This window comes from Callithrix jacchus, chromosome 14 (genome assembly GCF_049354715.1).
Source record: "Callithrix jacchus isolate 240 chromosome 14, calJac240_pri, whole genome shotgun sequence".
In the NCBI taxonomy this organism is placed as follows: domain Eukaryota; kingdom Metazoa; phylum Chordata; class Mammalia; order Primates; family Cebidae; genus Callithrix; species Callithrix jacchus.
Window position 1 is genome coordinate 49,939,842 of NC_133515.1, and position 14,752 is coordinate 49,954,593.

Sequence of the window (14,752 nt, forward strand, 5' to 3'; positions counted from 1 at the left end):
CCTTTAATGCTCAAGAGGACTATAGAAGTACTTAATTATGCTGGGCGCGGTGGCTCATGCCTGTAATCCCAGCACTTTGGGAGGCGGACACGGGTGGGTCACCTGAGGTCAGGAGTTTGACATTTGAGACCAGCCTGGCCAACATGCTGAAACCCCGTCTCTACTGAAAATACAAAAATTACCCAGGTGAGGTGACAGGTGCTTATAGTCCTAGTTACTTGGGAGGCTGACGTTGGAGAATCGATTGAACCCAGAAGGCGGAGGTTGCAGTGAGCCGAGATTGTGCCACTGTACTCTGGCCTGGGCAACAGAGTGAGACTCTGTCTCAAAAAAAACAAAAACAAACAAACAAAGAAAATGTATGGTATCTTCTTCTTTTTGGAATAGTCCTGGTCTTATAAAATTGTCATAATTAGATGTTAATTGTTTCTGTTGAACATAAGTAATAGTTATGAGAATAAATGTTATTGGTTCACTCATTGCTCTCATAAAGGAGACAAAGATAGAAAAGGAAAACACTGGGTGCCTGAAATGGGTGGGAAGGAGTAGTGAAATAATTTAAAATTTTTTTATTAGTGCAGAGACAGAGATACGGAATTTAGAATCAGAAAATCTGAATTCAAATCCCCTCTTCTCAGTTAACTAGCGACATGGTCTGAAATCAAAGCTGAAAGTAAGCAATTATGCACTGTATAGTGTTTACTTATTTACTGGTATACTCAGATATTAGTGATGATGCAGTTCTTCCTTTTGTCTTTCCATTTTGTTCTTCCCTGTCATCTATCTTTCCTTCTTTCATTGATAACATATTTTCACTGCGCTCTTGATTAAGCACTTCAGAACCTTTAGTCCCATCTGATTTCCACTCATCCTCCCACTCACACATTGGCCACAGAAATAGGGTGTGAGGCAACTTTTCCAGGTCAGCCTGCTTATTTTCTCACTGTTGACTGACAAAGTCCTGTCTTTCTCAAGGTGTGGCATAAACCTAACGTGCCTTATAGTTTCTGGGCTTGATATTCTTTCTCACTTTACCTCTCCTCTTCTCATCCCCTCTCACTCTATTCTTGTGTGTATGTAACTGCCCCTACTCTGCCCATCTCCTTTCTCTACCACTTTTTCTTTCTCTTGTTCTTTTTTTTTTTTTTGAGATGGAGTCTCTCTCTGTCACCCAGGCAGGAGTCCAGTGGCACAATCTCAGCTCACTGCAACCTCCGCCTCCCAGATGCGAGCAATTCTCCTGCCTCAGCCACCTGAGTAGCTGGGATTACAGGTGTGTGCCACCATGCCTGACTAATTTTTGTATTTTTAGTAGAGACGGGGTTTCACCATGTTGGTCAGGCTGGTCTCAAACTCCTGACCTCATGATCTGCCTGCCTCAGCCTCCCAAAGTGCTGGGATTACAGGCATGAGCCACTGTACCTGGCTTCTTTTTTATTTATTTTTTGACATGTAGTCTGGCTCTGTTGCCTAGGCTGGAGTGCAATGGTGCGATCTTGGCTCACTGCAACCTCTGCCTCCCGGGTTCAAGTGATTCTCGTGCCTCAGCCTCCCTAGTAGCTGGGATTACAGGTGCCTGCCGCTATGCCTGGCTAATTTTTTGTATTTTCTGTAGAGACAGGGTTTACCATGTTGGCCCGGCTGGTCTTCAACTTCTGACCTCAGGTGATCTGCCTGCTTTGGCTTCCCAAAGCGCTGGGATTACAGACATGAGCCACCGTGCCCAGCCTCTTGTTCCTCTTTAATCTCACCCTTCAGTTGGCTTCTTGCTGTTTGCGTACAAATATGCTCAGGTCACCCATAGCCTAAAAGATTCTTGCTCAACTCTTGGTCTTTTTCATTTTTTTCTTTTACCACCAAAGAAATGTTGATATTGTTACCTTTATTACTTAATCACTTACCTCTTAACCTCAGTGGGATAGCTTCTTCCCTAACCATTGTCCTAAAACTGTTCTAATCTAGTATCCTTTCTAAAAAGTTAGTAATCTCCTTGACCTCTTTGCAACACGTTGATGCTACTTACTGTTCACACTTTACTCCCTGACATGTCTTCCCTCTGTAAGGATGGTATTTCTGATTGCCTCTGTCTTTTCCTCTAAATAGATTTGCCCTACCCCTATCTCAGAGCTTTCATTAGCTCTTTTCTTCTTTGGCACTTTCTCCACTTGTAATATCACTTTCCTGTGACTATCTATCACTTTCCTGTGACTATCTGTAGTTATCTACTCATTCATTCTTGTAATGTAATTGAACCAGAAGCAGTAATGGAAAATTCAGGAAGGCAGGATTCTGTTAACTACAAAAATTTTTATTCTCCAAAGAAATTATGTTGTTTTACAATAGTACTCTGCTTTTAAAGTAGTTAATTCTTCATTATTGAGGTTTTCAAGTAGAGGCAGAAAGACCCCTTGTAAAAGGGATTTACATATGAAGTAGAAAGTTGAGCCAGGTATTCTTTTAAAGTCTTGTCCAATTCAGAAATTGTAATTTTTATCTCATCTACTCTCCTCCCATGGACTTAACTTTGACCTATACTCAGATGTTTTCCAAAGCAGCATTTCCAGTCACTCCCCTACAACCTCCTCATCTCTCTTCTCTCCCACAGGCACAGTTTGTGTCATCAGAGTTGCTTTTGTTCTAGGCCACCATGTTTTCTAGCTTCATTATCACTTTCCAATATTCTTTTTACCCCCTTTAGTGGGATGGCAATGAGGATCACTTTTCTATGCTTTGGTGACTTTTCTGAAAGTAAATTATGTCTGCTCATATTGGATTAGTTTGTTGCTTCCTCTCTCCCCTCTACTTCCCCCTACCCACCATCTGTCTCTCCAGGATTAGGAATGCTCAAGCAAAGAAAAAAAGACACCAAAAGAGGAGGCTCAGGGTCCTAAAGTTTGCATTTATTTTAAAACTTTGTATGGCACAGTCAAAATGTTCATGTTTACTGGCCATTTAAAAAGTAAGATGTCAGGAGGCTGAGGCAGGAGAATCACTTGAACCTGGGAGGCGGAGGTTGCAGTGAGCCAAAATCACGCCTTTGTACTCCAGCCTGGGCAAAAGAGTGAAACTCAGTCTCAAAAAAAAAAAAAAGCAAGGTGTTTGCTGGGCACAGTGGCTTGTGGCTCATGGCTCATGCCTGTAATCCCAGCACTTTGGGAGGCCAGAGCGGGTGGATCACCTGAGGTCAGGAGTTCGAGACCAGCCTGACCAATATGGTGAAATCCTCTCTCTGTTAAAATTACAAAATTTAGCCAGGCATGGTGGTGTGCACCTGTAATCCCAGCTACTCGGGAGGCTGAGGCAGGAGAATCCTTTGAATGTGGGAGGTAGAGGTTGCAATGAGCTGAGACTGCGCCTCTGCACTCCAGCCTGGGCAACAGAACAAGACTCCGTCTCAAAAAAAAAAAAAAAAAAGGTATTCATAATAATAGTTGTTGCAATTATTTACTGAATGTCTACTATGTACCAAGTATTATGCCATGAACTTACGTAAGTTGTTTCATTTAAATCTTCCAACATTGCTATGAGGAAGATACTGCTGCTGTTCCATTTAACAAATAATGAAACTGAGACTTAGGAAGGTAAGACAGTTGTCACACAACTAATAAATTACAGAGATCTAACTCATTGTATGACCAGTACTCTTAACTAGTATATTGTGTTACAAGAAAGAGATCTAGAATCAAATTTAAGAAAGTCAAGTAATGTTATACAGACAAGAAAATATATTTTGGGTTTATATTTTTAGATTATTTAAAATGTATATGAATGTTTTGAGATACTGTGTTAGTGGCTTATGTGTCTTTACCACTTTCTGTGATACTCATTTGCTCATTCATTCATTCATTGAACAGTCATACAGTTTACTGAATGCTTAGACTCTGTATTGGGTGTGGTATAGGAATGTGAATGAAACAAATATAAATTTACAGTATAGTGGGAGAGATAGGAAACAAGCAGGTAAATAATCACATTATTTACTTATTTTAATCTAGGATAGTTTCCCACCTTTTTAAAGTGACTAAGTATCCAAGCCAATTTCTTAATAGATTATCTCACACTCTTAATTTGTCTCATTGTTTCATCATATATAGTGGTTTAAATGTTACTCTCTGACATCCTTCTGTTTCCTGTAAACCGAAAGGTACGTCTAGAGCAAGAGCACTGAACCTTGAGTTACAGACTCTGTAGGGTCTGTAGAATTCAGGGAATCTGTAAACTTTAGATGGGGAAATTACATCTTTATTTTAACTTATGTCTAACTCAGTGGTTCTCAGCTGGGGTGAGTTTTTCCTCTCCTTCCCTAACTCTTGGACATTTGGCAATGTCTGGAGACATTTTTTATTGTCACAGCTGGGTGGGTACAAGAGAGTCCTTGATAACAGAATTATCGCATTCAAAATGTCAATAGTGTCAAGGTTGAGAAACTCTGCCCTAACTGGATTTTAGCATTTTCTTTAATTATGAATAAGAAACCCTTCATGGATACAGTATAGACAGTATACAGTACCTATAGCTTTGTCACCAATAGAAATCTCAGGTATTCTCATATCACATTCAACTGCTGCAGATATCTTAAGATATCATTTATGCTCATTTATTGCCTATAAATTAAGGTAGTTACTAGATTCATATTAATTAACAAGCCATAATAGACTGGGCATGGTAGCTCATGCCTATAATTCTAGCACTTTGGCAGGCTGATGTGGGAGGACTGCTTGAGCCCAAGAGTTCAGGACTAGCCTGGACAACATAGTGAGACCTCATCTCTACAAAAATACAAAAATTAGCCATGTGTGGTAGCGTGCATCTGCGGCCCAGCTACTCAAAAGGCTGAGGTGGGAGGATCGCTTGCATCCAGGGGGTTGAAATTACAGTGAGCTGTGATTCTGCCACTGCACTCCAGCCTGGGTGACAGATTGAGACCCTGTCTCAAGAAGAAATAATACTACTATGCTGTAGTTTAAACAATTATTATAGTAGCTGTATTTCAGTATAATTGTTCATTGTAGGCTTGTCTGTTTTATATATTTAAAAGCATTATTCTAAGAAGGCATCCATAAACTTTACCACATCGTCAAAGAAATCCACAGGACAATAGAGCTTAACTCCTGGTCTAGAGATTTGATTGGGTTGGATTAAATATTTTTGGAGAGAATATTTCATAGGTATTGATGTTTATTTCCTATTTTGTCATTTCATAAATCACATAATATCAGGTTGTCCTGCTATTATCAGTAATGTTAAGTTTGATGACTTCAGGTGGTAACAGCCAGGTCTCCATTTTAAAGATACATTTTCCCCTTTGTATTGTTAAGTAATCTGTGAGGTAATACTTAGGCACTGTGAGAATTTTCTTTTCTTAGCTTTTCACCTAATGGCTTTGGCATACATTGGTGATTTTTGTCTGAATTAGCTTTTACATTGGGGGTTGCAAATTGGTGATTTTCTAATTTTGTTATTCCTTCTATATTTATTACTGGCATTCTTCAGTAGAGGTTTTCTTTCCCCACCCCCTTTCCTTATCACTTTTTTTGCCTCTTAAATATCTCTGTGAATCCATTTTTTACTTATTCCAGATGTTATACTCTATTACTTTTTAAAAAATATGCTCAAATTGTCCCAAATGTGGCCAGTGGGAATGCTCTTTTAATTTGGTTCTTTGTCCTCTTGATAGGCTATACTGGTCATTGAGTGTATCTTGCTTTCTGACACAAGAGTGCTCAGGGTAGATTTGTTTTTTCTGTATTCCAGGTCTGGAGTTACATATTTCTTCAGAGAGTCTTGGTTTCTTTTAGTTGGAAATGGTATTTAGAAACAGAGGTCTGGACACAGAAACAGAGGTCTGTGTTCATTGGGGTTCTGGCTGGTGGTTGGGGTTGGGGGAGGCAATGTTTTTAGTGCCTTTCAAAAGAAGTTTTTAACCAAACATAAAAAGATGTTTTGAGCTATAAGAAAGAAAATCAAATCTCTACTTATCCTTGGAAATCCTTTTTTCTTTGAATGGATGATTGTTTATTCCTTTCCTTCTTAGCCCAGATCCATTCTGTTATTACTTAAGTATTATTGGCAGCTGTCTGTCTGTGTTGTCTCTCTCTTCTGATATGTTTTACATACCATCCATTTTGTTCATCTATAAAATTTTTATAATATGTGTGACAGGAACCATGGTAAGCAAAGTTCCCTTTCAGACTGTGAATTTCTTGATGTTTCTGTTTGGGAAACATCAAGAAATTCACAGTCTGAAAGGGAAGACCTGTATGAAAACCAAAGCCTCAGTATGATTGATGCAAAAATTGAAATACATAAAGTAACTAAGTGTTAGAAACCAAAGAAAGCTTAGAGAGAAAATAATACTTAAACATAGTATTGATACAGTGATAAGGAGATTGCCATGTGAAAAAAGGTAGAGCTATTTATAAATTCTCATTACAGGTGACAATTATTAAAATGCCATGTTTGTTTCTAGATTCTAGTTAAGTTGAACTACCAGAAATCAGTAGTTTCCTGTGTTTAGTGCTTAGAGCTTTCCATTTTCCTGTATTCTGTGTATTTTGTTTGCTTGTTTTTTCTAATTTTTTTGAGTAGACAAAGTATACATTGCTTATCCTGAAACCTTCTTATTAAGATGTTTCATTATTTTTGTTCTTTAGCCTTTTAATGAAGGATTATTTCTTTGCTGAAATTTTTTGATTCAGATGTCATGTACATTTGTTGTATTTGTACATCTATGTCTTATGAATAAATTCATGTTTTCTTACCACTGATTACACTTTTATAATTACGTGATAATCAGCACAAAGTTTGGTTCTTACTCTAGGAAGGTCTTCTTAATAAGCTGTGGATGGTGAAGGCAATGAAGAGTCAAATGGTTGGAAATTTGGACTCACCTTTATAGGCAGTCCCCTAGTTTTAGGTAATTGCCTTTTACTAGAGATTTTCCCTCTTGTCATGAGAATTAAGAATGGTGTAGGGAAAAACAGAGAATGTGTATATGTTTTCCAGTTCAGAATATTTAAAGAGTAAACCATGTATTTTTCTCTCCAGATACAGAAATAATTTAAAATAGTTTAGAAATATTTTTCTACCATCTCCCTACATATTTCTGTGTTTCTAAAATGGCACTTAGGATTTCTTTTTTTTTTTTTCTGTAAAAGCGACATGGCAAATAGAATAAATCAAGGTACCAGCATAGTATTGTCAGAATGAATATCTAATTTATCTGACATTAAGCAATGGATGTTTCACATAAATACATTTTTCACATATCTGTGGCTTAATACTTTGTGCCAAAATGTGTTTATTTAAAACTGGGGGTATGGAGCAAGATGGAGGAATAGAAGGACCCACTGAATGTCCCCCTCAACAGGAATGCCAAATTTAACAACAATTTACACACAAAAAAGCACTTACATAAGAAACAAAAATCAGATGAGCACTCACAGAACCTAGTTTTAACTTCATATTGCCCAAAGAAGCACTGAACAGGATAGGAGAGACAGCCTTGAATTGCTGACACCACCTCTCCCCTATCCATCCTGTAGCAACTGTGTGGTGTGGAAAAATTTATACGCTTGGGATAGGAGGAGCGCAGCAATTGTGAGACTTCTCATTGAATGCACTGTAACAGCAAAAAGCAAAACCAGGCTAAACTGAGCTGACGCCCACACATGGAGCATTCAAACCACCCCTAGCCAGAGGGGAATTGCCCATCTCAAAGATTGGAACGTGAATTCTGACAAGCCTTGCCACTGTGGGCTGAAGTGTGCCAGGGTCCTAAGACATCAACCGGAACACCTAAGGAAGTGCTTGTGCTACCCCTCCTCCAAGCCCAGGCAGCTCAGCTTGCAGCTCCAAAAGAGTCCCTTCCTTCTCTTTGGGGAGAGGAGAGGGAAGAGTAAAAAGGACTTTTGTCTTGCATCTTGATTACCAGCTCAACCACAGTAGGATAGGGTACTGGGCAGAGTCATGAGACCCCATTCCAAGCCCTAGCTCCTGGGTAGCATTTCTAGACACCTGGGCTAGAAGGGAAGCTGTTGCCTTGAAGGGAGGGATCCAGTCATAGCAGGATCCATCATGTGCTGACTGAAGAGCCCTTGGGCCCTGAATAACTAGCAGTGATACCTGGGTAGCACGCCATGGGCCTTGGCTGAGACTGAGACATGTTGGTTTCAGGTGAGACCTAGCACATTCCCAGCTGTAGTGGCTACAGTGAGACGGTGCTTGAGAAAAGCAGAGGGAAAAATCAAGGGAACTTTTGTCTTGTATCTTAGTATCAGCTTGGCCAGAGTGGGTTCAAATACCAAACGAGCTCTTGGGGTCCCTAATTCCAGGCCTTGGCTCTTGGACGGCATTTCCGGACCTGCCCTGGGCCAGAGGGGAGCTTGCTGAAGGGCAAGCCCCGGGCCTGGCAGCATTCACCAAACCCTGACTGAAGAGCCCGTAGACCTTAAGTGAACATTGACAGTAGCCTGGTAGTACTTCCTATGGGCCTTTGGTGGTGGTGGTCACAGAGTAAGGCTCCTCTGCCTGTGGAAAGTGGGGAGAGAAGTGGGAATGACTGTGTCTGGTGATTTGAGGGCCAGTTGAGCTGCTGTATAATAGAACACCAGGTAGTAGACTTATAAGGTTTTTGACTGATCCCTAGCTCCTGGAGAGAATCTCTGGACTTACCTGAGGACCAGGGGAACTTGCTGTCCTGAAAGGAAGGACAGAAGCTGGGCTAGCTTTGCCTCCTGCTGATGGTAGAGCCCTAGATCCCTGAGCAGACATAAGTGGTAGCCAGGTAGTGGTTACAGTGGTCCTTGGTTGAGACTTGGTGCTGTGCTGGCTTCAGGTCTGACCCAGTGCAGTGCCAGTAATGGTGATCAAAGGGGTGCTTGTGTTACCCAGGCAGCTCAGCATAAAGAGAGAGACACTTCGTTTGTTTGGGAGAAAGTAAGGGAAGAGAACAAGAATCTCTGCCTGGTAATCCAGAGAATTATTCCAGATTTTATTCAAGACTACCAAGGTGGTAACTCTACAAGTGTGCAAGAACCACAGCATTACTGGGCTTCGGGTACCCCCTAAAGCAGATACAGCTTAAATCACAACACCCAAGTCCATTAGAATATTTAGAAAGCCTTCCAAAGAAGGACAGGTACAAATAAGCCCAGACAGTAAAGACCACAATGAATACCTAACTCTTCAATGTCCAGACATGGAAGAACATCTACACCATCCAGGAAAACATGACCTCTCCAAATGAACTAAATAGGGCACCAGGGACTAATACTGGAGAAACAGAGATATGTGAACTTTCAGACAGATAAATCAAGAAGGAATTTAGAATCCTATCAGATAAATTTAACAGACTGAAATAAAAAAAATTAAGCAGATATTCTGGAGTTGAAAAATGCAATCAACATGCTGAAGAATGCATCAGAATGGCTTAAAAGCAGTTGGTCAGCCAGGCATGGTGACTCATGCCTGTAATCCCAGCACTTTGGGAGGCCAAGGCGGGTAGATCATGAGGTAAGGAGTTCGAGACCAGCCTGGCAACATGGCAAAACCCCACCTCTACTAAAGAACTAAAAAATTATCCAGGCATGGTGGTGCGCCCCTGTAATCCCAGCTACTAGGGAGGCCGAGGCAGGAGAATTGCTTGAACTGGAGAGGTGGAGGTTGCAAGTGAGCTCACATTGCGCCATTGCACTCCAGCCTAGGTGACAGGGCAAGAGTCTGTCTCACAAAATAATTAAAAAGAAATAACATACAATGGAGCTTCAATATGGCAGCAGACTTTTCAGTAGAAACCTTACAGGCCAAGAGAGAGTGGCATGACCTCTTTCAAATGCTGAAGGAGAAAAACCTTTTACCCTAGAATAGTACATCTAATGAAAATATCCTTCAAACATGAAGGAGAAATAAAGACTTTCCCAAACAAAAGCTGAGGCATTTCATCAGCTCCAGATCTGTCCTATAAGAAATGCTAAAGGGCTGGCCAGGTGCGGTGGCTCACACCTGTAATCTTAGCACTTTGAGAGGCTGAGATGGGTGGATCATTTGAGATCACAAGTTGAAGACTAGTCTGGCCAACATGATGAAACCTCGTCTCTACTAAAAACATAAAAATTAGCTGCACATAATAGTGCATGCCTGTAATCCCAGTTACTCAGGAGGCTAAGGCAGGAGAATTGCTTGAACCTGGGAGGTGGAGGGTGCAGTGAGCCAAAATGGTGCCACTGTACTTCAGCCTGGGTGAGAGAGTTACTCTGTCTTGGAAAAAAAATGCTGAAGGGTATGTACTTCAATAAGAAAGGAAAACAGGTTATGAGCAAAAGAGATACCATCTGAAGATGCAAAACTAACTGGCAATATTAAGTACACAGAAAAACATAGAATTTTATAATATGGTGACTGTGGTGTGTAAACTATCTTAAGTAGAGAAACTAAAAGATGGACCAATCAAAAATTATAACTATAATTTTTCAAGACATAAGGACAGTAAAATATAAACAAAAAGCTATAAAGTAGGGGAACATAGTTAAAGTATAGAGTTTTTTATTTTTTCTTTTTGCCTGTTTGTTGATGCAAGGGGTGTTAATTGCTATCCACATAAAGCAATGGGTTATAAGATAGTATTTGCAAGGCTCATGATAACCTCACATCAAAAACATGCAACAGGTACACAAAAAATTTAAAATCAAGAAATTAAGTTATACCACCAGAAAAACATCACTTTTAGTAAGAGGAAGAGAAGATCATGAAACAACCAGAAAACACCTAAAATGCCAGGAGTCCTTACTTACCGATAATGACATGATAAAGTTGACTAAACTCTCCAACCATAAGACATAAAGTGGCTGAATGGATAGAAAAACAGGACCCAATGATCTGTTGTTGATAAGAAACACATTTCACCTATAAAGACACGTGTAGACTGAAAATAAAGGGATGGAAAAAGATACTAAGGAGTAGTTATATCAGACAAAATAGATTTCAGGATACAAAGTATAAGAAGAGACAGTGAAGGTCATTATATAATGATAAATGGGTCAATTCAGCAAGGGGATATAATAGTTGTAAATATTTATGTACCTAACATTGGAGCACTCAGATATATAAAGCAAATATTATTAGAACTAACAAAACATATTGGAAAGAAAGAAAAAAATTGAAATAATATCAAGCATCTTCTCTGACCACAATGGAATAAAACCAGAAATCAGCAATAAGAGGAATTTTGGAAGCTATACAAACACAATATGGAAATTACACAATATGCTCCTGAATGACCAGTGAGTCAATGAAGAAATAAATTGAAAAAATTTTTAAATAACAGAAACATGACATATCAAAATCTATGGGGATACAGTGAAAACAGAACTAAGAGGAAAGTTTATAGCTATAAGTGCCTACATCAAAAAAGAAGAAAAACTTAAATAAAAACCTAATGATTCATTTTAAAGAAATGGAAAAGCAAGAGCAAGCCAAACCAGAAATTAGTGGAAAAAAAGATATAAAGCTCAGAGCAGAGAGTAATGAAATTGAAGAGAACAATTCAAAAGATCAACAAAACAAAATGTTGGATTTTTGAAAAGATTAAAAAAAAAAACCTGACAAATCTTTTGCCAGATTAAGAAAACAGAAGACCCCAAAAGATCAGAGATGAAAAAGGAAACATTAAAACCAATACCACAAAATTCAAAGAATTATTAGTGGCTACTATAAGCAACTGTATGCCAGTAAATTGCAAAATCTAGAAGAAATGGATAGATTTCTATATACATACAATCTTCCAAGACTTAACTATGAAGAAATTCTGGGTGTGAACAGATCAATAACAAGTAGTAAGTTAAAAGCTGTGATGACAAGTCTCCCAGTAAAAAGCCCAGAACCTGATGGCTTCACTGCTGAATTCTACCAAACATTTAATGAGGATTAATACAAATCCTACTCAAACTAGTCTGAAAAACAGGAGGAGGGAATACTTTCAGACTCATTCTATAAGGGCAGTATCATCCTGATACCAGAACCAGAGAAAGACGCATCAGAGTCTTTGAGATGGAGTCTTGCACTGTCGCCCTGGCTGGAGTGCAATGGCATGATCTCGACTCACTGCAACCTCCACCTCCTGGGTTCAAGTGATTCTTCTGCCTCAGCCTCTGGAGTAGCTGGGATTACTGGTGTCGGCTACCACACTCAACTAATTTTTTGTATTTTTAGTAGAGATGGGGTTTCACTATGTTGGCCAGGCTGGTCTTGAATTCCTGACCTTGTGATCCACCCACTTTGACCTCTCAAAGTGCTGGGATTACAGATTAAGCCATGGCACCTGGCCTAAAAATATTATTTATTATGACCAAGTAGGATTTATTTCAGGAGTGCAGATGGTTCAACATATGCAAATGTGCTACATTATAGTAAGAGAATGAAGGACAGAAACCACAATTGATACTGAAAAAGCATGTCTGAAAATTAAACATCCCTTCATAATAAAAACTCTCAAAAAAAAAAAAAAACTGGGTATAGAAGGAACATTCCTCAAAACAGTAAAAGCATATATTACAGACCCATAGCTGTTATCACAATGAATTAAGAAAAACTGAAAGCCCTTCTTCTGAGATTTGGAATACAGCAAGGATGCCCACTTTTACCACAGTTATTCAACATAGTACTGGAAGTCCTAGCTGGAGCAGTCAGACAGGAGAAGGAAAGCATCCAAATTGGAAAGGAAGAAGTAAAATTATCTTTGTTTATAGATGATATGATTTTATGTTTTGATAAACCTAAAGAAATCATCAAAAAATGATTAGAAGTGATAAATTCAGTGAAGTTTCAGGATACAAAATTAGCATACAAAAATCAGTAGCATTTCCATATGTCAACATTGAACAATGTGAAAAATCAATAAAGTAACCCCATTTACAATAGCTAGAAATAAAATACCTAGGCATTAACCAAAGAAGCGAAAAATATCTACAATGAAAGCTATAACATGTTGATGCAAGAAATTTAAGAAGACAAACACATACACAAAGGAAAGATATTCTATGTTCATGGGTTGGAAGAATCAATATTGTTAAAATGTCCATACTAACCAAAGTAATCTACAGATTCAATGTACTCCCTATCAAAATACCAATGACATTCTTCAGAGTAATAGAAAATCTTGAAATTTGTATAGACCCACGAAAGACTCAGAATAGCCAAAGCTGTCCTATGACAGAAGAAAAAAATTGGAAGAACCACATTATGTGATTTCAAATTATACAATGTATTGGCATATAATAATACACAGAGAATAGTGGAACTGAGTAGAGAACCCAGAAATAAATCCATTCATCTGGCCGGGTGCGGTGGCTCGCCTGTAATCCCAGCATTTTGGGAGTCTGAGGCAGGCAGATCACGAGGTCAGGAGTTTCAGACCAGCTTGGCTAACATGATGAAACCCCATCTCTGGCAAAAATATAAAAATTAGCTGGGTGTGGTGGCATGCACCTGTAAATCTCAGGTACTTGGAAGGCTGAGGCAGGAGAATTGCTTGAACCTGGGAGGCGGAGTTTGCAGTGAACTGAAATCATGCCACTGTACTCCAGCATGGGCAACAGAGTGGGACTGTCTAAAAAAAAAAATCCATTTATCTACAGTGATCTCATTTTTAACAAAGGACAGTGTTGGGGGAAAGGACAGTCTCTTCAATAAATGGTTCTGGGAAAACTAGATATCCACAGGTAGAACAATGAAACTGGACCCCTATCTCACCATATACAAAAAATCAAAATAGATGCAAGACTTTAAGATGTCAAACTATGAAATGACTAAGCCCTGGGGAAACTGTCCAGGTCATTGGAGTAGGCAGGGATTTCTTGAATGAAATGCACAAGCACAGACAACCAAAGCAAAAATAAACAAATGGAATCACATCAAGTTACAAAGCTTCTGCACAGCAAAGCAAACAACGAAGTGAAGAGACAACCTATAGAATGGGAGGAGAATATTTGCAAGCTACCCGTCTGACAAGGCATTAATACCAAGAATACATAAGGAGCTCAAACAGCCTTATAGATAAAAATCCAATACGTTGACTAAAAGATGGCAAGATATCTGAATAGGCACTACGCAAAAGAAAACATGCAAATGGCACATGGGTGTATGAAAAGGTGCTCAATAACATTTATCAGAGAAATGCAAATCAGAAGTACAATGAGATATCTCACCCAGGTTAAAATGGCATTTATCCAAAAGACAGGCATTAAGAAGTGCTTGCGAAGATGTGGAGAAAAGGGAACCTTCATATACAGTTAGCAGGAATGTAAATTAGTACAACCACCATGGAGAATAGTTTGAAGGTTCCTCAAAAAACTAAAAATGGAGCTGTATGATCCAGCAAACCTACTCCTAAGAATATACGATAAATAAAGGAAATCAGTATATTGAAGAGATATTTGCACTCCCATGTTTATTGCAGCAGTATTCACAATAGCCACAATTTGCAACAGCTTAAGTGTTCATCAACAGATAAATGAATAAAGAAAATGTGCTACATATACACAATAGGGAACTATGCAGCCATAGAAAAGGATGAGATCTTGTCATTTGCAACAGATGGATGAAACTGGGGGTCACTATGTTAAGTGAAATAAGCTAAGTACAGAATGGGAAACTTCACATGTTCTCCCTTATTTGTGGGATCTAAAAATGAAAATAATGGAAAGTAGAAGGATCGTTACCAGACACCTGGAAGGGTAAGTGTAGGGAAAGGGGCCCT

The 14,752-nt window shown here is 39.1% G+C and overlaps 1 protein-coding gene across 1 annotated transcript in view; it reads left to right on the top strand.

Annotated features, from left to right (window-relative positions):
* LOC144579122 (uncharacterized) overlaps window positions 1-14,752 on the top strand; it is an 86,935-nt gene that overhangs the window by 69,745 nt on the left and 2,438 nt on the right. Inside the window, exon 5 of the mRNA XM_078348363.1 lies at window positions 5,755-5,843. Coding sequence (XP_078204489.1) covers window positions 5,755-5,815 — 61 coding nt within the window. The 3' untranslated portion in view covers window positions 5,816-5,843. The remainder of the gene's footprint in view (window positions 1-5,754; window positions 5,844-14,752) is intronic.